We start from the raw sequence: 12,897 nt of genomic DNA, 5'->3' as shown, positions 1-12,897 counted from the left end.
CAACCAAATGCAAAATAACACCAACATACTTCTCAGCATCCCGGTATATTACAAATTCAATAAAACACAGTGCTTGTTGGAAAAGGGTAGCCTTAAAATCCTCAACACTGAAATCCTCAACAACAAACTGCTGCTTTTCTGAAGTTGAAAGTAAAATTTGACTTTTCCGGGAGCTGAGTCTGTAAAATCACTCTAGTGAGGGCATTAGTTCCCTCTCCGGAGGGTAGGCCTAAACTCTTGTCATTTACTTAGCAGTCTTGGAAATCCCATTTCTGCTTCCGAATGCATGTTCTAGAAAGTGGCAAGAAAATGCTGTACCACTGTTTCATCACACTAAATAGCCTTCTTTGAAGTTGTAAAGCCAACCAGAGAGGTAAATCAAAGACAGGTTGTTCTTTTAAGAGTAAGGAAAGAAGAGGGGAGGGTGTAGCTCAGTGGTAGAGTGCATGCATAGTATGCATGAGGTCCTGGGTTCAATCCCCAGTACCTCCATTAAAATAAATAGTAAACATAATCCCTCCCTAAAAAATAAAAAAAAAAATTAAAAAAGAGTAAAGCGCTTTAGGATGCCTAAAGATTGGTACCTTGAGGGAAATTACACAAATATATTGAGGCCCTTTGTTCAGAAACCTGTGAAACAGCTTCTTGTTGAATTTTAAGTAAATTTATTCTTATTTTGAAATGGAGTTCTCATTTCCATTAGTATATATACTTAATTCAGCGTACATTGAGAGGGCTTTCTGTAAATATCCTGTGAATGAATGACCATGATAAAGTCAAACATTGAATATATATGAACATGATCCCCATTTAAATGAGCATACATTAACTGATTTCAGCATTATAATCAGAACTTCACAAGTTAAAGTGACACATTTAATTATGTATATAGTCACAGTATTTAAATTGAAAGGAACCAACAAGTAACCTAGTCCAACCCCTTTTAATTTACAGATGAGGAAACCAGTTTAGAAAGGCTACCTATGGTAAGACCATAGTCAAGAGTGTGGTCCAGGCTAGGGCCAACATCTTCTGTCTTCAAGGCCAGTATTTCTTCCATGATCCACTATCATTACAGGCCATTAAAATAATTAGGAATGAAACTAAACAATTATATACATTATGAATTACTATAAGTCATATGACTTTAGTGCAGCTAAACTAAGAAAGCGTATGTTTGGATAGGGACAGTATTTAGGAAGATAGAAGCTATGATACAACATATATACTGAGCTTTCTGTGTGATGACAGTTCTTCATTTAGTCTTTATCGAATCTCAAAGGAGATACACTTTACTATTCACAGTTTACAGATGAAATAATTGAGACTCAAAAGTCTCAATAGCAAAAGTCCATCTAAAAACTCTTTGATCCGTTACCCAGGTAGACAACTCTGTGCTGTACCTGCAGGTTACCTCTTCAACCACTACCAGTACCCACGAGAGACATAAGACATGGTTGGCCTAGAGCAAGATGGTAATTTCTCTAACACTGTGTGAATCATCCTCTTTTGCTGAAAGCAGAGATCTGTACCGGAATCTCTGATGGAGGTGTGTGGGCATATATTTGTGAAGGAGAGAAAGTGAAGTGACCCCTCAGGAGTCAGTGACTCAGTGACACCAATGTTCATTACATTAGTTTCTAAAAAGGGGTTTCCACACTATTGTGATCTTTCCTTCATTACCCGATTGCCTTTTTTTTTTTTTTTAACCAAACTGCAGGTCTGACATTCACTTGGTTTCCTCTTCTGCACATTACACTCCTATCAGTATCATTTCCACAAGATACTGCATTTATGTGTATCGGCACTGTTTCCAGAGCCGCCTTGTGGCCCATTTGGATAGGCCACTTAAGAACTCATAGAACAAGGAGTTATAAAGGTATCTGGATATCATCAAGTCTATTTCCACATTTTAATTGTGCAGAAACTGACTGTCAGGTAACACAGCCACTCAGAGACAAAACTGGGACTTGAGGCAAAGTTGTAATTCAAGTCTAATACTCTACTCTCTATATAACATACTTGATTACATGATTGGCCTAAAAGAACAAGTGTCTTACCACTTATTTGGCCAAGTACGTTAATTATTTCAAGCCAATACCATGTTACATTTTTTAATAACAGAATAAAAACAAAATTGGTGATCAAGAGATAGCGCCATAGGGTAGTAGAAAGTACAGACTCATGACTAGGTAGATCTAAATTTGATTCAGGCTCCCTAATTCACTAGCTATGTTCCCTTAAGCAAGTTGCTCAACTTTTTGAAGTTCTAACTACCTGAGGATACTAAAAATTGAATGCAGTGGGATTTATATCTAAAGCATCTGACATGTAGTAGATGCTCAATATGTATCAGTTCCCATTAATTCTAACACATCCCGAAGAGCTATGCCACCCTAGCAAATTCCTTCAGCCCTTTGGGTCTGTTTCTCCACTGTGCAATGGGAAGAGGAAAGGCATCAAATGAATTCCAAAATCCCTTACTGCTCATCAAGTAAGAATTAAGTCTCAAAGTTTCCTTTACCTTAATTTAAATTCAACAAACACTTGTATTCATCCTAGGCACTGAACATTTCCAGCCACCACCAGGAAGGTAACTATGGTTTAGCAAAATGAGATTCAATTCCATAGTACTTTAAGTTCCACACAGAACAATTCATATGCAAAACTAAAGGAGTTAACTTTAAAGAAAACTCTACCAAGACATCACAAACCTAATGTGATAAATAAAAGTAATTTAGGGTATACCTTAAATTATTACTCTCACTTTTTTTTTTTTTTGGCTGGAATGGAAGATGAGGCCTAAAATATTTACACTGTTAAGTCTATAACAAAAGACTCATGAGTCTTTTAGGTAAAGCAACTAACGCCACTTTTGGGGGGAAGAAAAAGAAATGAGCAGTAAATTTCTCTTCCCATGGGAGTTTTATGCCAGGCCTTAGAATTTAAGAAACTTGTATCATTCTGAAACAGAGGGGAATAAAATTTATTCTGAGAGGTGTTTTACAGTGATAAGCATAAATATAAGATGATAATTGAGCATGTTCTCCACATTACTTTTGAAGTTCATGTATCGGATTTATACTCTCTAAAAATAAAATGTAATTTAAATGCTTGAATCTTGTATGCTAGACCTGAGGAAACTGTAGCTGAAATATTCACTGAAATTAAATGAAAATCTTAACTACAAAGTTTCTTCTCTTCTTCCATGAGGAAATGATTACCGATAGATTTTTTGATACTGATTTTTAAAAGCCTTATTTTTGCAAATAACATTCTAGATTCAAAATGTATTTAAAATCATGATTAAGAGCTCCCATGGCTTCCCAAAAATTCATTTGTGGCTTACCCTGTTACCATACCTGTCATATACTATTCACTTACATTATAAAATTTTAGAATACACATCTTAGATGATAAAACATCAACAATATAAAAAACCTTTGCCTTTTATGAGTTTGAAGAGACAGAAAGGACACATTGAAATATTTTTTCTTAAATGTTTGAAGTAAACAATATAATATTTTTTAAAAAATCAGCAGCTGTATAAACAGCTCATACAACTTAATAAGAAAACTAACCATCCAATCCAAAAATGGGCAGAAGACCTAAGCAAGCAGTTCTCCAAAGAAGACATACAAATGGCTAGTAGGCACATGAAAAAATGTTCAATATCGCTAATTATCAGAGAAATGCAAATCAGAACTACAATGAGGTATCACTTCACATCAGTCAGAATGGCCATCATTAAAAAGTCCACTAATGATAAATGCTAGAGGAGGTGTGGAGAAAAGGGAACCCTCCTACACTATTGATAGGAATGTAGTTTGGTGCAGTTGTTATGGAAAACACTATGGAGATTCCTTAAAAAAACTAAAAATAGACTTCCATATGACCCAGCAATCCCACTCCTGGGCATATATCCAGAAGAAACTTTAATTCGAAAAGATACCTGCACCCCAATGTTCATAGCAGCACTATTTACAATAGCCAAGATGGAAACAACCTAAATGTCCATTGCCAGATGACTGGAGAAAGAAGTTGTGGCATATTTATACAATGGAACACAATTCAGTCATAAAAAATAATAAAATAATGCCATTTGCAACAACATGGATGAACCTAAGATTGTCATTGTAAGTGAAGTAAGACAGAAAGAGAAAGAAAAATACCATACGATATCACATATGTGGAATCTGAAAAAAAAAAAAAAAAAAAGACAAACTTATTTACAAACAGAAACAGACTCACAGACATAGAAAACAAACTTATGGTTACCAGTTGGGGAAGAGCTTAGGAAGGGGTAAATTGGGAGTGTGAGATTTGCAGATACAACTACTATATATAAAGTAGATAAACAAGTTCCTACTGTACAGTACAAGGAACTATATTTAGTATCTTGTAGTAACCTATAATAAAAAATATGAAAATGAATATATGTATGTATATGTATGACTGAATTATTACGTTCTACACCAGAAATTGACACAACATTGTAAACTGACTATATCTCAATTAAAAAAAAATCAACAGCTGTGTTATATAGGCTTTTTTTTTTCTTTTTGGTCCTAAAAGATGATAGAGAGTAAGCTATGCCCCCAACATAAGTTGTGTGCAGAGGCCCAGAGAGCCACAGAAATGTGCTTTAAGCATATATTTATGGCAAGCATAGTGTGAACCAGAGGCAGAAGTCCTGGATCCTATTTCTGTTGTTAAAAACTTGATATGTGATTTTTGGGCAAGTCACTCCACCTTTCTGATCTGCTCCTTTATCTGTGAAACAGGAGGAACCATCTGACCTAGGATTTCTTCCAGTTCCTATAATTAACATCTGTGTGAATCCTCAATACTGCACCTGAGGGGCACGGGACATGGGCAGAAGCACTCACAGGAGAGCACTTACTCTGCTGGTCATGCATGCTGCCAGGAGGGGCCAGATCCTGTAGAGAGCCAGACACTAAATGGCCTGGCTTCATGCCTTGGCCAAAGAACACCATCGATGACTATGAGGGCACTTAAAGAGACTCAGCAAGAAACACACTATTTTCTGAACGTAGTCCAAGAACTAGGTAGGGGGTATGTGAGCCTTCACAACCTCAGACCCCTTGTGTTTCCAGCCTTTTATCTTGGCTAGCAGAAGGCCTGAGTCCATTTAGGTGACCTGTACTTTCTAAGCCTTAAGAGAAAAACTTCTGAAAATAAATGGTTCTCATCCCCAGCCCCTTGTCTGACCCTTGAAAATACATATATTTTTATACAGCAGCTATAATACATGCAGCACTCAGGACACCTTCATTAGACAGGTTAGCATAGTGGTTAAAAGTATGAAATGAGCACAAATCCTGGCTCTACTACTTAGCTGCTTTGTGATCTTGGGAAAGAAACTTAATCTCTCTGTTCTTCAGGTTCCTTTTCGGTAAAATAGGGAAATTAATAAAACCTAATTTCATAGAATGTTGTCAGGATTGATCACGATAATGCATGCAAAGCAGTTAGCATGGAGCACAACATAAAATATATGTTAGTAAGAGATAGATAGATAGATAGATAGATAGGATCCATCTTTCAATCCTGGGACCCGGGACTCCCTGAAAAGGCTTATGTGAAGGCCAAAAGCAATTTTCTGGAAGTAAATGGCATCTGCTAATCTTTCCTCTTCTGAGCAAACAATATGGCAAAGATTCAAAGCTAGGCTCAGCTCTTACTAATAGGATCCTGCAGGAATCAGGAGGAAATGAGATTATCCTTAAAGTAGGAAAGAGTTATGCTGGTTTCAGACAAGATCCTTGTGAAAGAGATAGGACACACACACACACACACACACACACACACACACACAAACATTTAATATGGTCCTACAGAATTGAAGGAAAGGGGTTGCTTTTCATTTATGCCTTCTCAAGCATTGCCAGTATTAAAAGCTGCAGAATTTTATAACTGGATGGCTCCTTCGAGACCATCTAGTTTAACTCCCTTACTTGATAAGTAGCTGAGGCCCAGAAAGATAAAGCAACTTATTTGAGGTCATTCAGCAGTAAATGACAGTGCCAAGACAAACCAGTTTTCTGAGTCCTCCCATTTGCCACCCAGTGCTCCTCCTGGTATCTTTCACCAAGTCCTCATCCTGTCCTTGTGCCAAAAGGGCATTAAAACGCGAGCGCACACACACACGTTTCTCACTTTTGCCCAGTTTCCCAAGAGGTAGAGAAGCAGCTCAACCCCTAAAACCTTCTTCCCACTGGGATTTGAGGAGGATTCCAATCTATACCCTCTCCCAGGCCCTCTTTGGAGTTTCTGCTCTCCTTTCTGTTCACGTTCACTCTTAAGGGCTCTTAGGAGTTCCTCACCCCAAAGATCAGGCACATCTCAGAGCATAAGTTACCACCTGCTAATTTGCAACTTTGCACCTTCCCACAAATGCTATACCGTGAGGCAGGAAAATACAGAACTATTACTGTTTCCTCCAAGCTCCCTAATTGAATTCAGTGAGAACTGATCCCTACCTCCCTAGGATAACTCAACCAGGTTTGTTTATATAGTGTCTGTCTGTGAAGGGCAGGAGAACCCTTAGGTATGCCTAATTCTGAAAGCAGAAGGAGGGCACCAAGGAATAGGAGATGGATTAGGGGAAGAAGGGAGATGAGTAGAAGGAACACAGCGACCAAATTGCAAAGTCTGGATCCTGGGGACAGCTATACTGTGAGACTGACTCACCGCTGAGGAGACAGAACTGCCGAGGGGATTGCACTGTTTTCATTATGCGCTCTGGTAACTGACTAACAACAAACTGGCGCCCCCAAACTACACATGTAGGAGGAAGCGGGCAAAGGCTATCCTGAAGTAGCAGAAACAATGAACTCTTTTTCCTCCCTCTCTCTTCTCCACTCTCATGAGAGGCTTGTCACTCTGCACCTTGCTGCGTACCCTGAGCTCACCAGATTTCAGTGCATCATCCCTGTCGGGGAACTCCTCTCTTTGATCTCCGGAGGGTTAGAGAGAAACAGGGCATATCTCAGCTCTACCAAGAGCTGCCCGTCCTTTGCCCCTTGCCAAGGAACTGACTTGAGAGAACGGCTTTCACAGATTGTTTGAAACTGACAAACGCGGGGCGCTTCTTGTCCCTAAGCACATACGCCTGCCTGGGGTGTCCCTCAGCCTGGGTCTCTGCTTTGAGAGTGGGAGGCGTTAAGTGTCACAGCCATGCATTCCTTCCCCACACGCTCAACTAACCACGAAACCGGAAGAAAGACGTTGCTTTTATCTTTTTTCCCTCCTTACCTGAATTCCGGGACCAGGTTAGGCTGCAACCTGTAGAAAGCAGCGGAGAGAGTGACCAGCCACCCGGGCTTGTAACTCCCGTTCTCGCACTCCAGATAAGGCGGGGACCAGTTGACATGGCTCTTGTCCCCGCTAAGCCCGTCCCTGCGCCGCCAGCTATGGCCCAGGCCCCGGGGCCCCTGATTGGAGCCGCGGCGGGGTAATGGGTCCTCCACTTGCGCCGGAGGCCGTGGAACCACTCGGTCTCCAGCGTGGCGTGCCGAGGAGGACAAGTCCTGGAGCAGTATGCGACTCTCCTCACGTGTGGCCTGGAGGAAGACCTGCGGGGCCGGCGTAGACAGCGACTCCGTGCTGAAGGTGATGGCCGCCCGGGAGATGCTGGGCTCACCCTCCAGGAGGCTCCGCACTAGTGCCCGGTACCACTCCAGGTCATCCTGCAAGTTCTGTTCCCGAGACTTATTTCTGTGCAGCATCATGTTGAGGAAGTTGGTGGCGTGTGTCAGCGTGTCCAGCGCCCCGTGCAAGGAGGGATGGGAGCTGGCTAGGGCAGGCGACTTTCCCGGCAGGCCCGCCAACTTGTGGCGACTGGAGCAGTTGGCTCGCTTCAGCTGGTGGGAGTTTCCGGTGTAGAGGTAAGAGGCCACGTCCATGGGCACCTCCTCGGCATGTTTCTGTGCCAAGATGGTGCCATCGGTGGAGCGGCTCCAGGGAGCTGAGGCGTCCGAGGCAGAGGTTCGAGCTCACTGTTGGGAGTGCTGCTTCGCCCTCAGGGTGCTCTCTCGAGGGGAATCCAGCCGACCCGGAGGGTCGCGGCTAGCACCAACAACTCCCAATCGCAGATGAACGAGCAGGAAGCAGAAGAGTAAGGGGTAAGCCATGGCTCCCATCTGCCTCGCAGAGCGGAGAGGAGGTAATGGGAGGAGTCACTTTTAAAATTTTGGTCTTCAGTCTATCAACAGTATGACTTTTACTAGGGGTCTTGCCCCTGCTCCAGATGGCACCTAGTCCAAAAGGACTTTAAAGTAAAAATGTACGAAATATGCCTGGCTGACTAACCTACCGTCACAGGAAATCAAATCACCTGTGTCAACGCTGGCATTGGGTCCGCTCGGGGTTACGCACCTCGCAGCCTTGAGCCGAAAAGGTTACATCCCCTCTCGCTGCCACCAGCTATAGTTAGCCTGCTTACGTCTTTCTGCTCAGCAGCTTCCACCGCCGCTTTCATTGAGGTGTGTTCGAGAGCCGCTGCTGCCCTGCCGCCGCCACTGCTTGCCGCCGCTGCCAACCTGCCGCCGCCGCTGCTTGCCGCCGCTGCTAACCTGCCGCCGCCGCTGCTTGCCGCCACCGCTTGCCGCCAACGCTGCTTGCCGCCACCGCTTGCCGCCGCCGCTGCTTGCCGCCACCGCTTGCCGCCGCCGGTGCTTGCCGCTGCCCTGCCGCCGCCGCTGCTAACCTGCCGCCGCCGCTGCCCTCCCGCCACCGCTGCTAACCTGCTGCCGCCGCTGCTTGCCGCTGCCCTGCCGCCACCGCTGCTTGCCGCCACCGCTGCTTGCCGCCACTGCTGCTTGCCGCCACCGCTTGCCGCCGCCACTGCTTGCTGCCGCTGCTAACCTGCCGCCGCCGCTAGCTTGCCGCCGCTGCTAACCTGCCGCCGCCGCTGCTTGCCGCTGCCCTGCCGCCGCCGCTGCTTGCCGCTGCCCTGCCGCCGCCGCTGCTAACCTGCCGCCGCCACTGCTTGCCACTGCCCTGCCGCCACCGCTGCTTGCCGCCACCGCTTGCCGCCACCGCTGCTAACCTGCCGCCGCCGCTGCTTGCCGCCACCGCTTGCCGCCGCCTCTGCTTGCCGCTGCCCTGCCGCCGCCGCTGCTAACCTGCCGCCGCCGCTGCTTGCCGCCACCGCTTGCCGCCGCCTCTGCTTGCCGCTGCCCTGCCGCCGCCGCTGCTAACCTGCCGCCGCCGCTTGCCGCCACCGCTGCTGCTGCCGCCGCTGCTTGCCGCTGCCCTGCCGCCGCCGCTGCTAACCTGCCGCCGCCGCCGCCGCTGCTAACCTGCCGCCGCCGCTGCTTGCCGCTGCCCTGCCGCCACCGCTGCTAACCTGCCGCCGCCGCTGCTTGCCGCCGCCGCTGCTTGCCGCTGCCCTGCCGCCGCCGCTGCTAACCTGCTGCCGCCGCCGCTTGCCGCCGCCGCTGCTTGCCGCTGCCCTGCCGCCACCGCTGCTAACCTGCCGCCGCCGCTTGCCGCCACCGCTGCTGCTGCCGCCGCTGCTTGCCGCTGCCCCTGCCGCCGCCGCTGCCAACCTGCCGCCGCCGCTGCCCTGCCGCCACCGCCTCTGCTTGCCGCTGCCCTGCCGCCGTCGCTTGCCGCCACCGCTGCTGCTGCCGCCGCTGCTAACCTGCCACCGCCGCTGCTTGCCGCCACCGCTGCTGCTGCCGCCGCTGCTAACCTGCCGCCGCCGCTGCCCTGCTGCCGCCACTGCTTGCCGCTACCCTGCCGCCGCCGCTGCTTGCCGCCGCCGCCGCTGCTGCCGCCTCGGCCGCCGAAGACGCTGCTCCATCATCTCACCCGTGGCAGGTCATTTCCGCCTCCCGGCAGTGGCTCCTCCTCATTCGCTTCGCCCCAAGGCGCAGAACGCGCGCACACAGACCCGCACCGCGAGCGCAGCAGCGAGTCCCAGAGAGCAAGGGCTTCTGTTAAGACGTTTGTCTCTCTTGAGCCGAGGGGGCCAGTCAGCTGGCTAATTGGAGCCTTTAGGTTTGGCCGCAAACCGCACTTCTGCCTCTCCGTGCTCTCGGGAGGAAAGCTGGTTTAAAGAGGCAGCTTGGCCGCAACCAAACCCTTGTAGGGCGGTTCCGGTTTCGAGTTGTCTTGCTCCCTGTTTGGCCGGCTTCGCTGTCAATCAGCCAACTGCCATTTGATTGGGTTGGGCGGGAGTCCAGAGCCGAACCCACGGAGGCTCGGAGGAGGCGCAGGAGGAAGCGGTGGCTGCGGAGTGTAGCCGCGCTGAGTCCTTCAACCCGCTCGCGTTCTCTGATGACTCGAGAACCCGAGTGGCGGGGGGAAGGGTGGGCGGGAGTGAGGGGATAAGCAAAGCTTTGCTGGCTCAGAGCGAAGGAAACTTGCGCATACTGAGGAGGAGAGTGCTGGCGTCTTGCATGCTTAGTTAAAGCAGCTTTTTTTTGCGTGGAAAAGAGGGAGAAAGTAGTTTCATTGGAGACTTAAATCGGAGGGGAGGGACGTAGGATGGAGACATGTCCTCCCGAGCATCTGCTTATTTTAGGCAACTTATCAAATCTTCTTCCTTGTTGTCGGTTAAAGAAATGATTAAACCCTGCTTGCCGAGGTCTTAGCTATGAGGGAGTAATGGAGACACCTACATGCTGAACTTTAAGAAAAAGTGCCATATTTAAGGAACCTCTGAAAGGGATGAAGGGGAACCTGTGAGCGTGCACATGAGGGAGACAACATGGGCAGGGTCAGGACTCGGACTGTGAGAGAATGAAAGAGAGTGAGTCTGTGTTGAGTGAGAAGGGAAGGCGTTCTGACTGGGAGTTCCTATCATTAGTGGATGTAAGAACTGAAACATCTGGTTGGGGTATCCCAGCTGAAGAAAGAAAAGCTGAATAAGTATGCCAAGCCCCCACCCCCCCAAAGTGATTGGAAAATCCCTTAACACAGCCTCATTGTTTTATTTGAAGCTTTAAGAGTGTCTTCTAACATTTTCATTCTGGAAATACTAATTAGTGCTGGATAGGTAGTGTTTTATGCCTTTGCACCTTCCATATACGCCTCCATTTTCAAATTCCCCAAGAAAAGCATATAGAAAAATCTCAAATTCACTTCAATTCCCAACTTAAAAAAAAAAAAAAAAGTCACCTGTGGCATTTTAAGGTAGCTCTGCTTAGATTTACTTTGCCATCTTATTTTGTTCTCCTTGTTGAGAAAATACCTAAGCATGGAAATGTAAGCTCCAAAGAGCAAAGATTTGTCTGCATTGGTCACCGTAGTATCTTGGGCACCTAGAACACACAGATGGCTGGCATACAATAGATTCCAAATAAATGTTTGCCAAATTAGTGAATGAACCAGAAGATTATGATGATGATGCTAATTATTTAAAAATCCTTCTCCTTACCGAAGAAGAGAAGTCTGATATGTCAGTGGTGAGGGCTTTTGGAATAAGTCATAGCAATCAGTTTTCCAAACTGCAATGTATGGTCTCCAAGGGAGTTTTTATAGCTATGCAAATAGTCATTATTAGATTTGTGTTTATTTACAAGTAGGTTTCATGTTCATATTTGACTTCTTTAAATTTTGCTTTGCAGCATATACTCCTTTGCTAAATAAAGGTCATCTCATTTTAATCCTCTACTATAGTACATGTGGCAATAATAACAGGAATATCTGTTTCTTTAATTTATCAATGTATACAATATGATTTTCTCTCTATTTAATCATCTGAAGACTGAAGTGTAATTTCCTTATTAATTGATGTTTTTGGAAAGCCTGCATAACTTATTAACAATTCTTTAAATTTTTCTAGTATTACATTTTAAAAGGAAGATGTACTTTTATTAGTAGGTGCTTCTGTAAGTAATTCAATGACTCAGTATTATTGAAGGACCTGGGTTCTGGTCCCAGCATTATTTTAAGCAACATATATGACCACTGGCAAGACATTTAAAGTTTCTGTGTCTTGGGACACGAACTGTATGTTGGCCTCATGATTTGAGATTGAGGGAGTCCTGAAATGGCACCTGAGCCACTCTCCAGAAGTGCCAGCCCTTCCCCTAGCACACATCTAACAAGAGTGAAGCAGGCTATGAAAGGCTCTTGCAATTTTGGCATTCCCTTCAGTGGGTCACCTTCAGTCTGCATGGCCAAACAATAGAGGTGAACTAGTTAGGTCTAGAACATCACTGCCCAATAGAAATATAATGTGAGCCGCAAATTTGATCAATACATGTAACCTTAAATGTTCCAGTAGTACATTTAAAAAGTAAAAAGAAAAAAATGAAATTAAATGTAATAACATATTTTATTTAGCCTAATGTGTCATTTCAATAATTAAACAATATAACAATTATTAATGAGATATTCTATCTTTTTTGTACTAAATCTTCAAAATCCAGTGTGTATTTTATACTCACAGCATATGGCACTTCACACTAGTCACATTTCACATGCTCAATAACCACCTGTGGCCAGAGGCTACCACAGAACTCAAGCTCTGGAAAATAGTGCATCATGATCTAGGATGCTCTAGACAACAGAGATCCACTCAAAATAAGGTACTACGGTCCAAATGCTCTTGGGGGTCAGGAGTCAAGCTAACTGAGTAGGTAGACAACCCTATGTCTATGTTAGTGCCCATCCCTGAAGGAGATAAATCAAAAGAAGTTTTTATAAGGGACCAAGATATAACACATACTCATACCCCTCTAAGCAGACTGTAAAATTCCACACAAACTCACAGACATATTATTCATTCCACAAATGCTGATTGAACTACGTATCAGGTGTTGTGCTTAGTACAGGGACAAACATCTGCCTGATAGACACACGGACCTTATATGTGTCTTAGGTGGATAGAGAGATAATAAAAAAGCAAACAAATAACTT

The 12,897-nt window shown here is 45.5% G+C and overlaps 1 protein-coding gene and 1 non-coding gene across 5 annotated transcripts in view; one reads left to right on the top strand and one right to left on the bottom strand.

Annotated features, from left to right (window-relative positions):
• Positions 1 to 8,612, bottom strand: part of LOC141578721 (metabotropic glycine receptor-like) — a 94,995-nt gene extending 86,383 nt beyond the window's left edge. For 2 of the 4 annotated variants that reach the window (XM_074371168.1, XM_074371169.1), the window contains exon 1: positions 7,279 to 8,612. In XM_074371168.1, coding sequence (XP_074227269.1) covers positions 7,279 to 7,928 — 650 coding nt within the window. In that variant the 5' untranslated portion in view covers positions 7,929 to 8,612. The remainder of the gene's footprint in view (positions 1 to 7,278) is intronic. The other 2 variants (XM_074371171.1, XM_074371170.1) reach the window with 2 other exon arrangements.
• On the top strand, positions 420 to 492 carry TRNAT-AGU (transfer RNA threonine (anticodon AGU)). Its single transcript has one exon. It is a non-coding gene; the product is annotated as a tRNA-Thr (tRNA).
• Positions 8,613 to 12,897: the final 4,285 nt, after the last annotated feature.

Source organism: Camelus bactrianus, chromosome 9 (assembly GCF_048773025.1).
Source record: "Camelus bactrianus isolate YW-2024 breed Bactrian camel chromosome 9, ASM4877302v1, whole genome shotgun sequence".
NCBI classification, from domain to species: domain Eukaryota; kingdom Metazoa; phylum Chordata; class Mammalia; order Artiodactyla; family Camelidae; genus Camelus; species Camelus bactrianus.
The sequence above is the reverse complement of the archived record's forward strand: the minus strand, read 5'-3'. Positions and strand labels throughout refer to the sequence as shown.